The sequence below is a fragment of the Sander vitreus genome, chromosome 16 (assembly GCF_031162955.1).
Source record: "Sander vitreus isolate 19-12246 chromosome 16, sanVit1, whole genome shotgun sequence".
NCBI classification, from domain to species: Eukaryota; Metazoa; Chordata; class Actinopteri; order Perciformes; family Percidae; genus Sander; species Sander vitreus.
The window spans coordinates 12,880,267-12,899,694 of record NC_135870.1 but is presented as its reverse complement, the minus strand read 5'-3'; the positions used below and the strand labels follow the sequence as shown (position 1 = coordinate 12,899,694).

Here is a 19,428-nt window from a genome sequence, read left to right as displayed (position 1 = left end):
GGCGATGCAAACTAAAATCAAAAGCAATTTGCTCCATATATCTGAAATAATCGCACTCTGCATAACTTGTCTAGTGTACTTACTCAGTGGATAACTGTCCATCTGGTCCCTCTGGTCCAGGTTTCAAGTACAGCCCTGTTTATCAGAAAGGGGAAATCTTCAGACTACAAAACACTGCGTACCTTGGGCATCGCGACACAACAGGTCCCACTCCGTGCAACACAGACACTCCTGTTCGGTGGCCATAGCTTCACAATGTCCGCAGGTACACCACCAGTTTCCTGAAGTACGAGGCTGTGTTGCGGCATTGACTACCGGTAGCTCTCTCTCTCTCTCTCGTAGCCCTTTCACGGAGCTCCCGCAGCTTCGTTCAATAAACTGTCTGTACACTTACAAAGTTCTCAATGCTTCGGTTAACATGTAGGGACCCTCATTATGCTACCGTTGAAGTTTGGTGATATTTTGAGCCTTTTTAGTGGTATAAATAGCGATTCGTTTTTACGTTCCCTGTGCCCCGAATACTAGCGTTGTAAGCTAATCGGCGGTCCACGCTAGCGTCTTGCAAGCTAAAAACGTATTCGATTAGCATGAAAACATGTCCCAGAGAGCGACAGTGCCAGAATTGTCCTTTAAGGAAGGACTGACAGTCGTTGAAATTTTTCTGTCTCTAGGTTGAACGAGCCCACCAGGTAGCCATGGTCCTGGACCCACAGCTCAAGCTGCGTTCAGTGCCAGCCTACCAGCATGAAGATATAATCTCCCGTGCATGCGAAATGGCTGCTGAATCCAGGGATGGAGGCATGACTGGTGGTGGAGGTTCAGGTGGTGAAGAGCGGGACAATGATGGCCCACCAACCCCTAAAATAAGCCGCGTAGAGGGAGGGGGAAACAACGGTGGCACCTTAAGGGGGACATCCTCATCTTGCACAGTGTCTGGTAATGATGAGAGTCAGAGCCAAGTTAGACAAGAGATTTTTCAATACTTGGCTGAGCCTCTTCTTCAAGGCACACCTGACCTCTTCCAGTACTGGAGCTCAGCAGTGAATGAGAAGTTTCCCAGGCTTGCTCGCTTGGCAATGTGGCTCCTTGCTGTGCCTGCTGTGGGCATACGCAATGAGTGTGCGACTGTGTGCGAGCAGAGCTTGGCTATGAAGAGGAGGCAGCAGGTAACCACTGAGGAGATGAACAAACTCATTTTCCTTCGCTCCAACATGGGCTAGGAGAGAAACTCGACCAACCCTTATCAACCAAACCTTCACCCCCAACCAATGACTGAAGACTATTATTTATATACTGTAGGTTTAGAACAACTGTAAACTTAAATGTGTTAAATACTCATCGAGAAAGATATTTACAGGAAACTCACATTGTATAGGTTGCAACACCATAAAACAATATGACTTATTACATTTATTTGGTCCTTTCATACAAACAGTACTTTACAAACAGTCCTTTCTCCATATAAGAAAGGACTGGTTGTAAAGTACTGTGGACAAAATGTAGGGGTGGAACGGTAACTCAAAAGATTGTCTTGTTTGGTACACCACCCTCGGTTTGGGATGCACATGTAAGCAGGATCAGTCTTATCATGGCCAGTGACTTGAATTACTCCAGCCTACTGACTAAACTGCTAAAAGGCTGCAATGCGGTTATTCTCACTGAATGGCAACATTTTCAGGTAAAGTCAGCGTTCACTGCTTCAGACGACTCTCACAGACCTCTGAAAACACACAACAGTTAGTAATGTTGCATATAGCTACAGTATTTGGAGAATGATCATTTTCATTGATGTACGACAAAAAAATCAAGAGGTGAATCTTCACTGCCATTGCATCTCTGCCGATTAAGTGTACCAGGTTTATTATTTACTATTGCGTATCACTGAAAATATTTTTTTCAGCATCAGGTCAGGAGCTAAATCATTGCAGCTAATTAGAAGGTTGCTTCAGTGGCCTAAAAATGTAGTTGTGGATCATTGTATGCATTTTTCATTCAAAAGGGTAAAACGCAGCTACTATCTATCTATCTATCTATCTATCTATCTCTCTCTCTCTCTCTCTCTCTCTCTCTCTCTCTCTCTCTCTCTCTCTCTTTCCATTTTTGAAGCAATAAGCTTCAAGGGCATAGTTTCAATTTTTATCTACTAAAAATGACTGTTCTCATGATGCTCGTACATTTAATCATTAATGGTAAATTATTTTCTGTTGGTGAAATCAACGCGATTTTCTCAGGAATGAGTACACCCAAGCAGGCGCAGCCACTTTTTCCCTTACTGTACTGAAAACTCATCAAACCTTGACCTCAATACCGAGGTATGTACTGAACCGTGACTTTTGTGAAACGTTCCACCCCACATGCAGTTAGTGCCATTTGCAACAAACAAAAAATGGATCAGGGTGAGGGTTTATTTTTTTCCAAGAATAAAGCAAATTCTGCCAGTACATTCACTAAAGTCAACACATGCATACTAATAAAGTTAAGTTATTTATTTATTTTATGGATTCTAGTATACATTTACACAAGCTAATACCTCCTGTAATGACTTTGATGAATGACAGTTAGTCAAGTACTAGTTTGTCATTTCTGTCTTTGGGCCTAAAATCTCTTTCATGCAACCACCTTAAAACCTACAGTCAGAACCAACACCATGCCTTTTAATTTATGTTAAATGGCCGCCTTTTCACCATGCTTTCTAAAGCTTGTAGTTTGGTTTTTCACTCCTGTAGACCCGAAGGGACCTCTGGCTGATGGTTTGAAACCGTGTCCTCTAGTGGTCAAATGTGGACTTTTTAAAACATCATGGACAACTGGTATTTTACAAGTGCTTTATTCCAAAGTTCAAGTCACCTCTTGGGTATAAACAGGTCAGGAATTATTTCAATAATAACACAGCCAAGCACAAGTATCCACTGTATTAAACTATACTGAAAACCTACACTCAGTAGATCAGCTCTTCATTGGGTTCATAGCAGGAAAATGTATCAATACGGATATTGTGGTATGAGACTCCCATTTGGATTTTGTTTATCTTAATATTTGTGGTGCAGCTTAAATATCATCTTTTGATCCAAAAGGATGTAGTTCAGTTATTTGATTTGGCTCCTCCACATGAATTAAAAGCTACATCATATTCTTTCAATCATATTTAAATATTAAACACAAATGGTCATAATTGAAAATCTCAACTGTAAAAAGAAACATCTATTTTTTTTCATTTTTCCCCAGCTTTAGGCCCCAGTACAACCTAAGGTACAGTCACATTACACTACAATGAATATTCACTTAGTCTCCCATTCATTTTCGATTGAATTTGACAAATTCAATTATTAATTATTAATATTTCCTGTTTCAGTATGAACTCCATGGGTCAGAGTTCACTTTTGTTCAACTTTTACCTCACAGATGTGCACGGTCGGCCTGTAGGAACACTGATGATGAACTGTACTTGGAAATGGAGAAGTCACTATTCTAGCCTTGTGGCGCCACCTTCTTTTGTGCAACACCAGACTGAAAACTGCTGCATCTCCCTCATAGACAGTTTACAGTTAGTTGTCGCTATGATCAACATTTATTTATAACCCAGGTTAGAATTGTGACATGTCCTTTTTTGAGGCTGAGTGCAGGGCAATTTTGTTAAATGTGACTGTACCTTTTTAGTTTCTAAGGCCACAGGAAGTAGGAAGTCAGTACACTGCACATGGGGAATTATAGGGCATTTGAGTGAATGATCTGGAAAGTGTAAAGCCAAGAACAGACAGGTCTCCCTAAAATGCTAATCTTTTTAGTCCGCCTGAATGCAGTTTGTCTGTCAATCAAAGGTGAATGGCTCTTGCAAACTACAATTTTTTTAATCGATTGTTGCCCTCCTTACCTCCATTTACAGCTTTGATTTAGTGTTTCATAAATGCTTTTCTCTTCTTTAAGAGTAACTTAGCACCAGGCTGAAAAGCACTGTTTTGCTGCCCTCTCTGGTTGAAGGTAGCCTGTTTCACCATTAGCAGTAGATGGATGTGGTCAGAAATGTGTTCGGTTGCTCCTGTAACCTCACCCAACAGTAATGTCGTAGGGTCTTGGGAGTATACATCACTGCAGCCAGGTGAGAAGTTAAACCACTGGAGGTCAGCAAAAAGGACATTTTCAGGAGGTGTTAGGTCACTCTATAATGGTTTCTTAACTGATTGATTGTTTTTATGCATTAAGATTCTTGAAAGGAAGTATTATGTCATTCACATTTTAACAGTTTATCTATTTTCCTTTCTGTAAGGCTTGGGGAGTATGACTTGATTCAGTGTAACCAAGACATACATTACTTCATTGTGATAATATACTGCTGTTTTCAAACTGATTTATGTCACACATTTATATTTTGGTTAAGAAAAGAAAGAAAATTGTAATATTTGAAATTAAATTTTTTTAATTACCAGTCCAATGTTTTACCTCAGTACTCAGAAGGTAATATTGTAATTTATAGATTGGAAATCAAAAATGTAGCTTTGGTCTAAGATATAGTTAAAATACTGTACATTGGTTTGCGGTTTTAGCAGTGCTCCTCGAATGAACTGATGAAGGGATTTTTCTTACAGTTTTTAGTTTTTAAGTATTTTAAATAGGATATGCTCTGGGACAAAATGCCATTGTTGACATAATGATGTCAACTTAATTTCACTTAGAAATAGCATTCATTTTGTTGATTAAATGGGAATTATATCTAAGATATGCATGCTTTTAATAAGAGTACTGATATATAAAGTTAGAGCCAACATGATTCACGTCCATCTGATGAGAAACGCTGACTTGTGAGTAGATGTTACCTTAAGACACTCATCAGGAGTCAGATAAGCAACAGAATTTTAACCTTTGGAGATGGGAGTGGCAATGCTGATCATGGGTTGGTGTTTATGGCTTGACGTCATCCATTTTCACAGGATGTATTATGTAAATTTAAGAGAACTGCTGTTTTTATGCCACAAGGGGGAGCCTTCATTTCAGAGATACAGTAGGGAGCACCAATAACATACCTCTATTTTCTACAGTAGCATTTAAAAGGTTTTTGATATAATAGAAAACTCAACTTAGATACTGTTATTAGAAAATTTAAATCAACTAAGTTTTATTTTGTTTCAGGATTTTAACTTATTCAGATAATGTAAAATATGGTGTAAGAATGCAAACGGAGATCTTTTCTGTTTTAACTGTAGATTACAGTCTGTATTATCAATTCAGGTTAAGAATCTAGTGTTGCTTTCATCCTATTTTACAGGCATTTCTTCCTTTTGTACTCTGCTAAAATGCAAAAAAATAGGTTTGATTATATTCATTTAGTCTTTTTTTATTGCACTTTGGCAGCAGATTCCTGTGTAGCTTTAGATCTGAGTTGTCCTATTAGTAAGCCTAATTTATACTTTTGTAGCAACACTATTTTTATATAACGGCGAAGAAATGGTTCAGTGTCTTTTTCTTTTGTTTTTCCTGTGTCATATGTGGCAGCGCTGTTCAATGTTTCTTAAATACATTACCCACTGTAGTATGTGATGTGTGAATAAACTCCAAATCTGTGTCAACAACACTGTGGTGTATATGCAGTTAGAGGAATGCTAGATGTATGTGTGTGTTGAGAGGAGATGGATGGTCAAGTATTGTAATACCATGAAGTCCAGTTTTACCACTGTGGCAGTGTGTAGCTTTTAACTCACTTTGCCAACATTTCAGTTGAAAGAAGTTTCCTTTACAGTCAAGGGATGAAGTAAAATGTTTAGAAAACCTACTTCTGTATTTATGAATCAAGAGAACTTGAGAAGATATTTAACGATCTTCCTGTAAAAAATGAGGCTAGTTGCTTATTTTCAGTATGAATGAGGACTCCCACCCAGAGAGAAATGAAGCAGAGATTTCCACAGTGGCTGAGTGGGAGAGACAGAGGACCTCCAACACATGTAGAGGTGAAAGAGGCCTTATATAAGGGCAGAGCGATTGAAGACTCACACATGGGGAGTGAATATACAGAGGCTACTTAAAGGTGCGTGCAAGGGTTCCCCAGGGGCCACGGATAGGGCAAAAGAGCGAGGGAGTGAGGCAGGAAGAGGGAAAGGGCAAGCAAGTGTTCGTCAGCCTGCTGTCTTTCTTCCTCCTTTTTACACCCGGGTCAGTCAGCCCCCAAGGTGCAGCAGTCTGCTGGCATGCAGAAACACCCACACTCTTGTCTCCTCCGCTGCTCCCAACACAAGGGCTGCCTACCAAAGCTTAATTTGCAGCACATGCGTCCAAGTTTGCCTCCCCCCACTCATTCTCCACTGCCCCACACACACTCTAAGACCTCCTCCCTTCCTGCACACCACACTGCTGAAGGTGACGTTTTTCCACAAGCTATTACTACAGTGAGATGCTAAGTTTGTTTTTGCTTACTGCACCAAGTGTTCACCCTCATTTTCAGTCATTTAGAAAAGCAAAATGAGGGGAAAGCAAACCGCCCATTGGACAATTGCTTCCGTTTTGTTCTGGGTTAAGGACAAGTTGCAGATCAGCTCTTTCTCAAGGAAAGTGAGGAGGAGTGTGTGGGGCTGTTTTCCATCAGCATACATCCACACAAGTCATATACACAGCAAATGCTAAATTGTTTTTTTGCTGGATGCCATTGTTCATAAGGCTTTGACTGCATTGGGAGTTTGATAAATGCAGTAGCAGCTGAATATAAAGGGGGTTCCCTCTGTACCAGTATGTGAACACTAGGTGGCAGTATCTGGCTTTTTATCAGCTACAGAATGGACACAATGAAAGCATCACCGGTATGATATAATCCAATCCAGTACCAACTAAGGCCTCAGAAGTTAATATAGATTTGAGAGCAAAAGTCAAATATTAGATAATTTTCAATTGCATTTTATTTCTCAGGTGTAAATTTGATAAATGGAAACACTGACGTACTGTTGAGCTCCAGGTACCCCAGGTCATTATGTTCCTTCAGAACATGGAAGGCCAAGATGTTTTGAGACCTGCCAAGACAGCCAGAAGACCATCCAATAATCCAGAACTATTTTTGCTTTAATTCTGGAGGATTTGCATATTTTTGAGGAAATCCCCTGAAAGTGTCAAGTTGATAGCCATTAATCAATGAGCTACTATGCAGCACTCTACTAAACCCATTTACTGTTGGTGTTAATGTTAAACTCCTCCACACTGACTCATTATCTCAGCCCATGAAGCTGATTGTTCTGCTTTACCCATTAAGACGCATGTAGCTGTCCAGCTACATCTACTGTAACACAAAAAGTTCTGTACACTTCCCTTTGCCCTTGGCTGTTACACAATCAAAAGAGAGGCATCCAGGTTTCGTTTTCCAAGCCCAAATCAGGCAGTGTCATGTAGCTTTGCTCCCACCTCTAGCATTGACAAGGTTGGCACCTTCACCCCTTTCCCAGCCTATGGCCATCACAGCTGTCCCGACTTGTCTGCTCAGTGAGCATTGGAGGGACAGGCGGAAGGAAGTGTCCTCATCCTACTCTCCTCGTCCTGTATGGAGGACCCGGTTGCACCGGCACTGTAGTTTCTCCTGCTCAGCAGGTGCTGACTTTTATCAGTAGTGACATGAATGTACAGAACTGCCAGGGCGCATCCACCCAGTTGCTGTCAGGTGTCGTTCCCGCTAACACTCCACCTAGCCCCTGACCTCACAGGCACCCGGTGCGCCTGTCTGTTCGCCTGCCTGCTCTGCTCCCTCTGCACACCTGTGCAGACACACATATATACACATGCACGCACCTCATACAGACTCCCTCAGATTCAGGCCTTTTCCCCATACAGGCCCAAAAGATTTGAGTTTCTGGCTTCTCATGCACCTCTATGGGTTCTGCCCAAAGCCACATATGATAGGCTACAATATGATGCAAACACACATGAGTGTCCAGGTGTTTTTGCACTCCTCACATGTACCAGCTCACAGGTGCAGGCAACTTTCTCCCTGAAAAAAAGAACACACAGCCTGTAAAGCTTGTGAAAGGGAATGTTCACTACCTATTACAGTAGGCAGAGCAGCATTTGAATATTTCATATGTAAGTCAGAGTTATGAGATGACGCCGAAGTGTGAAAATATGATGTTTGACTCTTGGCTTGAGGAAGGCAAGTGGCGTCACTGTGAAAAAAAGGTCAAGGTTAAATTTGCTTTGTGGCTATAAATAGCCCTTCAGTGATGTTCCCCTGATCTCACCGTTATTATTTATTAATCGTCGTCATGATCTGGGGAGCACATCCAGCCTCACCATGCAATTTCAGACAGCTGAAGACAATGACGAGGAGGACAAATCTAAATCTAAAGTCTAACCAGAATTTTAGGCCCTAACAATGAAGCCCATATATTTAGGGCATAGTGCCAAAGATTTGTTTTGTGTAAAGACGTCATTGCCCTTATTATGTTTAACTGCCATATTCAGGATTGCTGACACTGGTCTTCACAAGCATTATTCTTGCCAGGGTTAGGTCATTGGCTGGGTTCCGGACATGACTCTGCCTTTTGTTAAGTCTTTTTTTTCATCAACTTAATTTCTCTATTCTACAATTAATTTGCACCAAGAGAACCTAAGGCTCAACAGGTAACATTACACATACTAATAGAATTGTGTTATTTTGCCTCGAAAGAATTATTACAAGTTGAAAGTACTGTAACCAACTCCTCTGTCTTGGCTCATTATACAATCTGTTCCTTCTGTTGCCGTTTTCTTTTTTTTTTGCTCCCCTGTTTGTCCCTCCTCTGTAGCGTCTGCACAGTTTTCAGCTGCTCACTTAGTTCACCTTCTGCTGCACCTTTCAAACTTCTTTCCCTGCAAATGAGTTGCTAGACACAGTCCATTGGGCTGTGTTGACAGCTCACTAAGCTAAAACATATACCATGTACTTGTAACATAGTGAATTTAAATCCAGTTCATGACCTGTTTGTTCCTCCATTTCCTCTCTCTCCTCCCTGTTTTAGCAGTCGGTCCCCCATTGCATGTAATTGTTATACGGTAATGCAAAAGAGCATTTGCATTTTTTTTTATCCGCTATCACAGTTCTGGTTCTGCAATATTTGTAGGTTTACTTTTCTTTCATAAATCACTTCTCTCTTTTGGTCCATGGACTGTAGACTGGAAGAAGTAGCATTTGCTCACTCAGATCTGTAAAAACATTTTAATGGAATATTTCAACATTTTGGGTAATGCGCTTACTCTTGTTAAGAGTTAGATTGAAAGAAGAGCAGTATTCTGTTTAATAGTGAATTAAATTCCTCCTTTTGTTTCTTCTTTTTTTTGTGTCTGCCAAGGAGGTTATGCTTTTGGTTTGTTTTGTCTGTTTTTTGTTGGTTTGTCCATCTGTTAGCAGGATAACAGAAAAGCTGCTCGCCCGATTTTCATGAAACTTGGTGGAAGGGTATAACATTGGCCAAGAAAGAACCCATTAAATGTTGGAGCGGATCCCAATCACAGGGCGGACACAAATTATTTTTCACTGTCCTTAACATTGTGAGATAAGGCGTTTGTGCTGCATTAATGTGGTGTCGAAATAATCGGAAAAATGAGTTCCCGACTGGAAACTTACCACTGCATGAACATTATGAAATAGGGTATGCCTTTGCGGAGGTCTGCGCTCTCTGAGTGCCCATCTAGTTATTATGTTTTGTGGTGCTGGGGAAGGATGGATGGGGTTAGTAGATGAATTTACAGTTGTTGTTTTGGTGAATTATAACTGAGCTATTTGAGTTATGTGAGCTAATAGGTTACACAGTAGTGAGGAGAAAGTAGTTTTGTGAGTGACTTCCTCCCTCTGGCAGTCCAAGTGTCATCACTTAAGTATAGGCTACAGTTCTGCTTGATTTTAGAGCATTTAAATTGTATTACAAACCTTTAAAATCTGTTTTATTGCTGCATGTCATGACTGTGTTGTTCGGATAGTGCCCTTTTAGTTTTAAAAGAGTTATCTTTTACCACAGAACATTCCAGGCCAGCTCGCTCTTTATGCTTGGCTCTTCGCCAACCAATGTTGTGTGAGGCGTTGCTCTGGAGCTGAGGTAAAGAAAGTACATTTTTAATGATTTAGCATTGAGTGCCTTTCTATTCTATATTCCATCATCTCATTTCCATGATTTGTAACTGCTTGGTGGCTGGAATTATTCCTTAGGGAGAATAACTCCTTGGCAGAGAAGCAGACACTCAATTGAAAATACACACTAGGCAATTTTAATTTGAGAGGATACTGAAAAATGACCCATTTATTAAGCCTGTTTGATAATCAAAGCTAATGGATAGTTTCAATTTTCTTAACTCTGCAGCTGCTAAAAGGAAATGAGGATGGCTGAGGCTGACTGTTGTTTAGACTGTTATTTGGATATATGAAATGATGTGATTTATAATTAAATGGAAGTATGCTTTTGTGATCATGAAGCTTAATTATTTAAGTTTTATAAAGCGTATTTTTTCCCCATAGTAATAACCTGAATTGAATGTGCACTCATACAAATATTAACCTTATTTTAAATTATTGCCAACACTAAAGAAGACGTGTGTGTTATTGCCATAAGGAACTGATCCCTATGCAGCCACAGATTTAAGTCTCTCACAAGGTGTCTGAAATCTGGTGCAAACACAGAGGGGCCCAAGGGCATTACAGGTGCATCATGATGACGCAACCCGCTCATCAATGTCCTAGTCCTTGACAATGTCATTGTAAAGTGAGGAAAAAAAGAAGCTTCTGGGATCTGTTCAGTGAGGCAGGCTTGTTTACATTCTCCCTTTTCTTACTCCTCCTAATTCTTTCTGGCGTTCTTTTTCCTCTCACTTCTTTGTTTTGATGGAAGCTGGTATCTTATTGGTGGAAGCGAAAAGACAAGTTGATTGATCAGGCCGGGGGGTATTGATCAAGCTGATCCTCTGCCGTGACCCTTGACCTTCTGATTGACAGGAGCCCCTATAATGAGGCTTCGGAACAGAGAACATAGAATAGGGGGTTTTGGGAAGGGCATCTGTGGGAAAAACAAGAAACCCAAGCATATATACACACCCACCCACACACACACACACACACACACACACACACACACACACACACACACACACACACACACACACACACACACACACAACCCGGCTCAATCCACTTGGTGCCATTGTTATATTGCAATGGCCTCGATAACCCCAATTTGCATAATCGGCTTTTGCATTGTTTGGCCCAGACACATTAAGGTGCAGTATTGCATTGTTGACTGCAAATCAGCACGTGCCTATTGTTTGCTCATCTCAATGTAGCATTATGCATTGCTTCTTATGCTGCAGCATGTGTTTTTCTGCTTACTGACTTTACCATCACACTAAACGCATTATATTTCCTTTCCCAGCCAGAGTAAAATATACATTACATCTTACGCAACGCAGTGTGTCCACAAAACCACAACCTCGTTTTTGCGCTCCACAAAGCACTTTGATTATTTACGACACACCCAAAGAGCATATATGCTCTTTACAAAGTCCACTGCATTTTGTTAACATTGTTTACCAAGCACATTCAAGACATTCCTACCATTTTTCTCTTGCTTATAGTCTCCTAACGACTACACATCCTTGAATGCTGTGAAACATTTGTACCTTAGTTTTTAAGCTCTATACACAGAAAATTCACTTATTTCAGTCTGATTAGCACATTCACGCTAATAACCTTAAAGTAGGCTACATTTGCGTGTACACACACTATGGACCCAAACACAGGCTCCCACCTACTCTGTGTGGCCATATCTGTTTCTGCTTACAAATAAATGTGCAATCCATTTAAATGCAGTCGTACAGATAAACACTTGTAAATTAACAGTACAGGGCCGTGACGCTGGTGTCACTCTGTGAATCTGATGCTTTATGAGCATTTGGAACATAGTATTTGGTAACACTTTATAATAACCATCATTAATAGATGGTACATTGATAGTTAATTAATCTTTAGTTAATTGTCATTTAACTGTTAGCAAACAGTAATTTTACTGTTAACAAACAATTAAATTATAATTAATAATGTTTACTAATTATTAGTAGTGCTGTAAATTAACAGTTTATTGTAACACATTATATCCCTCATTTACTATATTAGGTATCGGTTAATGATTAAAAAATGTTTGTAAACCTTTAAGAAACCATTTTTAAATCATCTATAAACATTACATCGATCGATGGACCAGATATTCCTAACACTTTGTTGAGGGTTACTAGTTGGTTTGTAAACCGTCTATAAATAGTTTCTGGATGGTTATTATAAAGTTGCAACAGATGACTATAATACCTTGTTAAATAGTTAATAAATACTTTGTAAACCATCTATAAACATTATTTAGATAGATAGTTAATACTTTGGCAAATTTTTCATGGGCGCAACCCACATACTCAGCTCTGCTGCTAATCCCACAAATGCATGTAAACAGGCTTTCCAACGGTATAAGATTTATTGCCAAAAAGCATTGTTCAAATAATCTACCAAACACAAATTTCCTTACTTTTGTGCTAAGTTTATATATATATATAATTATTTAATATGTTGCAACTTTATAATAACCATCCAGACACTTTATAGACGGTTTACAAAACAACTAGTAACCCTCAACAAAGTGTTAGGAATATCTGGTCCATCGATCGATGTAATGTTTATAGATGTTTTAAAAATGGTTTCTTAAAGGTTTACAAAATTTTTTAATCATTACCCGATACCTAATATAGTATATGAGGGATATAATGTGTGTAACAATAAACTGTTAATTTACAGCACTACTAATAATTAGTAAACAATATTAATTATAATTTAATTGTTTGTTAACAGTAAAATTAATTAAAGATTAATTAACTGTCAATTTACCATCTATTAATGATGGTTATTATAAAGTGTTACCTAGTATTTCTTTTATTGTTTGTTCAGATGAGTGTAAACATGCCCTGCCAATGGAACAAGAAAACCTCAACAATATTGAGCAATATGAGCTTTAAGAGGTGTGAAGTTTTGAAAAGTGCTCACAAAAATTGTTGAGAGAATGTTGACTTTGTTGTACTTGTGTAGGGCTTGTCCAGCTTAGGACAGCCGTTGGTTTAGTTTTAGTCATATAGCTCAATAGCATATAGTAAATATTTATATTTAGTATTTAGTTTTTGTACTTAAGATTGCAGACTTCATGGGTGCAGCTCTAACAGCAGAACACTAGGACATCCAGTGGTCTCCGACTGTAATGATTTCCTGTAGTTTGTAACTACATTTAAAAATGGTGTACGATGTGGAAACACTCTGACCTCCACACTGCAGAGGTTTTGTTTAGATGAAATAAATTGTGCTGAGGCAAGCTCTACAACAGCATTATCTCCACTTTGAAACCAGTTAAACCAGTCTACAGTTGTTATCTATATCTTTCCATGTTTGATGTTTTCTCTCCGTACTGCTTAACAGTGTTACTGCTACTCTGTAGTCACTGCTGTCAAATTTGATTCATCTCCTAACAGCCTTTGTGCAGCCTCATGCAGTGATACTTATTTTTCTGATTGTTGAAAATCATCTCATATGTGGATATGAAAACTTGCGACCATTAACGCTAGGTTTTTGTTTAAGCCATTATTCTTTGTGTTCAAAAAGAAAAAAATTGCTGCCTTTTTGGTTTAGCAAGACTGTGCTAAATACATTTGGTTTAACATTTGTTTGTTTTTTGCCTATATGGGGACATTGCAACAAGTTGTAAACACAAAATTGACTTATTATCACCTACACAGAGTTGATATGGCAAACTTTTTAGCTAATTTACGCATTGAGCAGACACAGAGCAACATTAGCATTCAATTGGAGTCCGATTGGGTATACCTGAAGAACGCACAATAAGTTCAATACTCATTCTCCTTTTTTAGCTCTGTTTTGGTCTCCACCAACTCCTGAGGGCAAAAGTTTGTCTCTTTAGTTGCTTAATGATCTACTAACATGCTAGTCGCTAACATTGTGCTGGGAGGTTTATTACCTTGTCATTTTAAATGTACTTTGTTTTAATATGTTTCATATTGTATGTTTAATGTAAAGAACTTTGTGATTTCTTATCTGTGAAAAGCGCTATATAAATACATTTTACTGGCGTACAGTGGGTTTATCAGAGTTTTGCAGGCTGTAAAACCATTTGCAAGTACAATTTCCCCATGGTATCAGGTTCTAATCCACAGCCCTCCAAATATTAAAAGGGTTTAGATGTACCGTACATAAAATGTGTTATGGGTGTGAGGAACATCTTGCAAGTAAAGAAAGGAGGGTTTGAGTTCAATGTGTGAATGTAATGCTGAAAATTGACTAGTGACAAACTGGCAATGGCATGTATTTACTCTTTGCACTCTCTTCCTCAAATATATCCTTGCCCTACAGCAATCTATTGGTTACCCTAAATGTTTTTAATAAGACGAAGCCATTTTTCTTTCAATGGGCCATATCCCATTCACCTTACCAGACATTTTTCCACTCTTCCTCACCCAGATGGATCAGACTACCTCAGAAATCTTCCAAGAAATAATTTCTTTCCTTATTCCTTTCTTGGAAAGCATGCAGTTTCAGCCATCCTTTGGTAAACTGGAGGCCTGCGCCAAATTGTTGTCAGTCCTGGGGGCTTGATGCCTCAACCTGGTTAATACCACTGCAGAAACCACTCTACTTGGTGTTTTTATGGACAAGCGTCACTGCAACTGTATTTCAAGTAGGCCGGCTAATGAGCTTTTTAACCATCTCCATATGGACGTGCTCTAACGTCTAGACGGAGGGGCAGTAGTGGTGGCTAACGGTGGTGTGCTGACTGTGCCGTACTCTGCACCCCTGCACATATAATTCTTCCCCACAAGCAGCAGAGTTAAACCAAGGGCAAGCCTTGGTTGCCGTTGGGGACCCATAATGGGTTATTGTTTACCACACAGCTCACAACAGCGGCTAAATTCCAGGATGTGATGATGATGAGGAACACACTCCTCATGCACAATTGCATATGTAGACAATGATGTGATGTTCAGCATGGTTCTGTATTTCCTGAAGTATTTAGTTTGGAAGTCAAACTCAGTATTCCTTTTAAACTATTTTATATATATATATTTGTTGCATCTTATGTCCATATTTGATAGTGACAATAGAGAGACGTGTGGGAAAAGAGAGTAAGGGAATGACATGCAGCAAACAGTCCAGCTAGCAGGGAACTGAACCGGAGTTGCATATGTGCCCATGTGGTATAGGCTAACCACTCGGCTATTGGGTTGCTCCTTATATATCTGTACTTTTTAATAATTTATCTGCACAAAGAGTCTCAACAGTGCAGAAATGTTTGCATGAAAAGAGACAATTTAATGTAAAATGATTGTACTGAACAGTTATTTAGCCATGCTTTCACAGGAACAGCAATAAACTTGTACTCAGTGAATTCTACTGATCGTCTTATCATGTTTCTGGGAACCATGTGCCATGGCTGAGGTAAAAAGGTTTATGAGGTAGCTGTTTTAAAATGTACATATGGATAGGTTTGACAAAAGCACTTTTCAGTGTTTTTGAAAACACTGTAGCAGTAAAATACCAACTTTCTGCCACCTCCAACTCTGCTTTTATTGACTTCATACTAGCCCAGTAGTCTGACAACAGCAAAAGCAAGACACGCTAATGGCAACACTGTTGATTGATCAGCTATACTAAAACACAAAATAAACAATCACAGAGAAATCTGATGCAACAAAATCAGCAGCCAAGTTTGTCAAATAAATCTACCCATATAACCACACAGCTTACCAGATGGTGCTGGTAAAGTATCATGCTATTTTTTTGTCAACCAACATTTAACTATAGCACAAGAAAAAATTATTGAAATGTTTTGGTTTTTTTGTGTACAGCAGACATTTAGACAATGAACCAAAAACACCAGAAAAACCTTTAGCTACCTACGTAACACCAATAATATTAGGGCTTAGTCTGTTGAAAATGTGATGTCTTTGTGTACTAAAAATGTTTTGCCAAAAACGTTTTGTTCACCCAAAATTTAGCACTTGGATAAGGGGGAATAAAGAGGCAGACTGGGAAGTTATTGGGTGGGATAGGGATGACATAGAAAAAATAAGACTAGAATGTAATATATAAGCGTAGTGATACAAATGCACTTAGGAGAGATGATTAAATTACAGATACACAACTATGTGCTTGATTTAACTTCTCCGGTTACCGATCCAGAATGACGATAAGATGATTCAATTTGCTGTGATGAATTAATGTAAATTAAATAGTAGACTTCACTAATTCATGTGGAATAAGATGGAATAATTTACATTTCAGTGTCCATCAACAAAGTGTGACAGCTCATTGATTTCATGCCTCATACCAGACTCTACAGTACTATACTTTCTGTGACAAATGGTATTTCACGTATACCATTCTGCCAATACTCAATTATCACCATAACACAAAAGTAGACTCTACTTTCAGTGTTCATATAAATATATATATTATGCCACTGTCCAGCTGAACTGGCTGCCCTTCCATGCTAAGCACATATAAATGACAGCTGTCATAAGCATTAGGAAAGATTAAACCTGATTTACACAAATGTATACATTTTCTGTAATCTTTACGATATTCTGTTTAAAAGTAACAAACAACACCTCCGTCTCAGTCAGCACATCTCTTATTGGGAAGTGTTTTCTTTTTTACCAGGAACTGCCTGCGTTTTTAGGCAGCACAGGATTATACTTTTAAGGGCTTTAATGGGTATTCTGTAACGGCATTATATTCAGAAAGAGCCACTGCCTTTAAAGGTCCTGGCCACTATTATGAAATGCTATTGTCACTACAGCTTTGCTTTTATTTTACTTTGACATTTCTCATTCAGAATTCCCCTAAATTTACTTAAAACCTCATCTGTATTATTCTTCAATGTGTTAACATTGTTTACAAGCTATAATTTTACTCTCCAAATCATACACACACAAAAACGAGGCAAAAGCATTTAGGTTTGCACTTTAGAACAGTCACAGATTAAGCTGGGTGCATTAATGGATTATAGGACAATGTTTTTTTTCCTATTTAACTCGCACTGCTCCACAGTTACTCCGGTCACGTTGTGGGATTATTGTACACTACTGCAACCACTTGTCTCTGAACAGAAGTGCTAGGACAGCAATGGCTGCATCACCGTGGAGCTAGAGATAAAGTGTAAGGATGCTTGTAATCTAGACACAATTTGACAAAGTTAATACAATGTCTGTATCATTGATGAAAACAAAATGCACATATTTTGCTCAAACCAATATTAATTTACTGAGCTCTGTGTTCACAGAACATGCTCATGTTTTACCCATCTGACCAAACTGTTACTTTTAGAAACACAGATGTAATCTCCCTGGGTCAAAAGTGAAAAAAGCCAAAAATAGTTTTCATGCATTCAGATACTGAATGTGGATAATTCTAACTATCACTTACTCCTACAACTCTGCATAAATACATTTACAATAAACATGGGTAAAGTCCATACCAAATGGCTTTTATTTTCCATTAAAGGATAGATGCCTATTTAGACATTGCATGACAAAAAGGTCAGATAATGTGACTCAAGTAATTGGGAATCTCTTGCATTTTCAATTGGGTTAAAAAGGCATTATATTATAATTATCATGTTCAAGATGTACTAGTCACTGCTGCATGTGTTTTTTATACCTGTTTTTTCCCCTGATTCTTCCTGATGTCGAGTTTGTCCTGTGGTGTTTAATTCACTGTTGACCTCTGACTGATTTTAACATCATGCAGTGTATTCTGATTTATGGTCTGACTCAGATGTGCAGTGGGAATTAAATAATTGCACAGGGGCTCTGTGACATGAACCATCATGGGTCATTAGGTTAAGATGGGATGTTGTCTTCCTGGACTATCAAATCCAGGAATAACTGGGAATCAGCCTGATTTTGAAAAGGAGAGATATTGTGATGCTGGCAAATGGTAGCGCCAGGGAAGCACACTTAGGGATTGTTGATTGGTTTATACACTCTAAAACAATTCAACTCAATCTCCTTGCGTAATGGAGGCATGGCAAATGACCTTTATATGAGCATGTTTCAGGGTTGTTTCCCCTCCCTTCAAACTGTACATATTGTACCAACCTGAATGGAAGCTGACTCTAAGACATTAGGTCATCTTTTCTATCTTCAGCCCTCATGTTCCTTTATTTATATATATATATATATATATATATATATATATATATATATATATATATACATATATATATATATATATATATATATATATATATATAGAGAGAGAGAGAGAGAGAGACTGGAGAAGTCTTTCACCTTCTATCACGATTTGGTACCTTAGTGAGCTTGAATTTCCATTCCCTTCAGTGTTAAATTCTGTTATCAAGTATGTTTTATGAAAAGTCTGTGACCAGCGCTATTTTGCTGGCTGAAAAAATATAGGAAAAGAAGCATGCATCTTACCACAAAGTGTGCATCAAAAGCAAGGACAAGGACCCAAACAAAAACTCTTTCAAAGAGATGGAAGTGTTGCCACACAACCACATCTAACAGGAGAATGTGTGTTAACAACATGTCATGTGAAGGTTTTGACACACACACACACACACACACACACACACACAGTTATCCACTATCTCCTTTGACAAGATTTAGATTTGTGGATTTGTGGATATGTGAAACTCTGCTGCCAGCTAGGTCAACACCTCTCAATATGTGATTTCCCCTGCTCAAAACACAAAAGGAAATATGTGGCCCAAAGTCACAACACCATATGAAAAAGAAAGCAAATATTTAATGTTTGTTCTCTCTTCCTTTTATGGTAGCTGGCAAGTTTTGGCTGTCTAAACACACATTCACAACAAACAACCGTGGGAGAACAGAGAGGAAACACCGACATTCCAGCTGACTGTCTCTATGGAAAGCCATTAAAAGGTAAAGTCACTCTCCTCTCTGTGTCAAAATATCCTCAGAGTAACAGTAACATTGACCAAAGGATTGTTTTCATTTCACTCAGCAGCTGAGACCTACGAAGGCTTTGTCACTGGTCTCAAAGGCTTACAAACTTTAGTCGAGAGTGTGGTTTTGAAACTTCCATCCATCTAAAGTGACGGGTCAGTAAACATTAAGATGTGTGAGTCAACCTGAAACTTACAAATCCCTTACATTTTTCTTTTTCAAATCCCTTTGACAAAAAACCTTGTGTGGCAATAGTGAATTGGGATAAACTTAGACTGAAGTTAGAGACTGAATAAATGAATAAAAAAAAAAAATTAGTTGGCCAGATTTAAAAAACAAACAAAAAAACATGCACAGGTAGAAAATATAAGTGCACTTATTGCCATTTTGTAGCTAAACACCGCCAACTCTGGCTATTAAATTGAAAGAAAGGAAAAAGTAAAGAAAGGATAAGAACTGCTATGACTT

The 19,428-nt window shown here is 38.6% G+C and overlaps 1 protein-coding gene across 8 annotated transcripts in view; it reads left to right on the top strand.

Annotated features, from left to right (window-relative positions):
* znf618 (zinc finger protein 618) overlaps positions 1 to 5,564 on the top strand; it is a 41,085-nt gene extending 35,521 nt beyond the window's left edge. For all 8 annotated transcript variants that reach the window (XM_078272306.1, XM_078272305.1, XM_078272309.1 and 5 more), the window contains one exon: positions 672 to 5,564. In XM_078272306.1, the coding sequence (XP_078128432.1) occupies positions 672 to 1,220 (549 nt within the window). In that variant the 3' untranslated portion in view covers positions 1,221 to 5,564. The remainder of the gene's footprint in view (positions 1 to 671) is intronic.
* Positions 5,565 to 19,428: the final 13,864 nt, after the last annotated feature.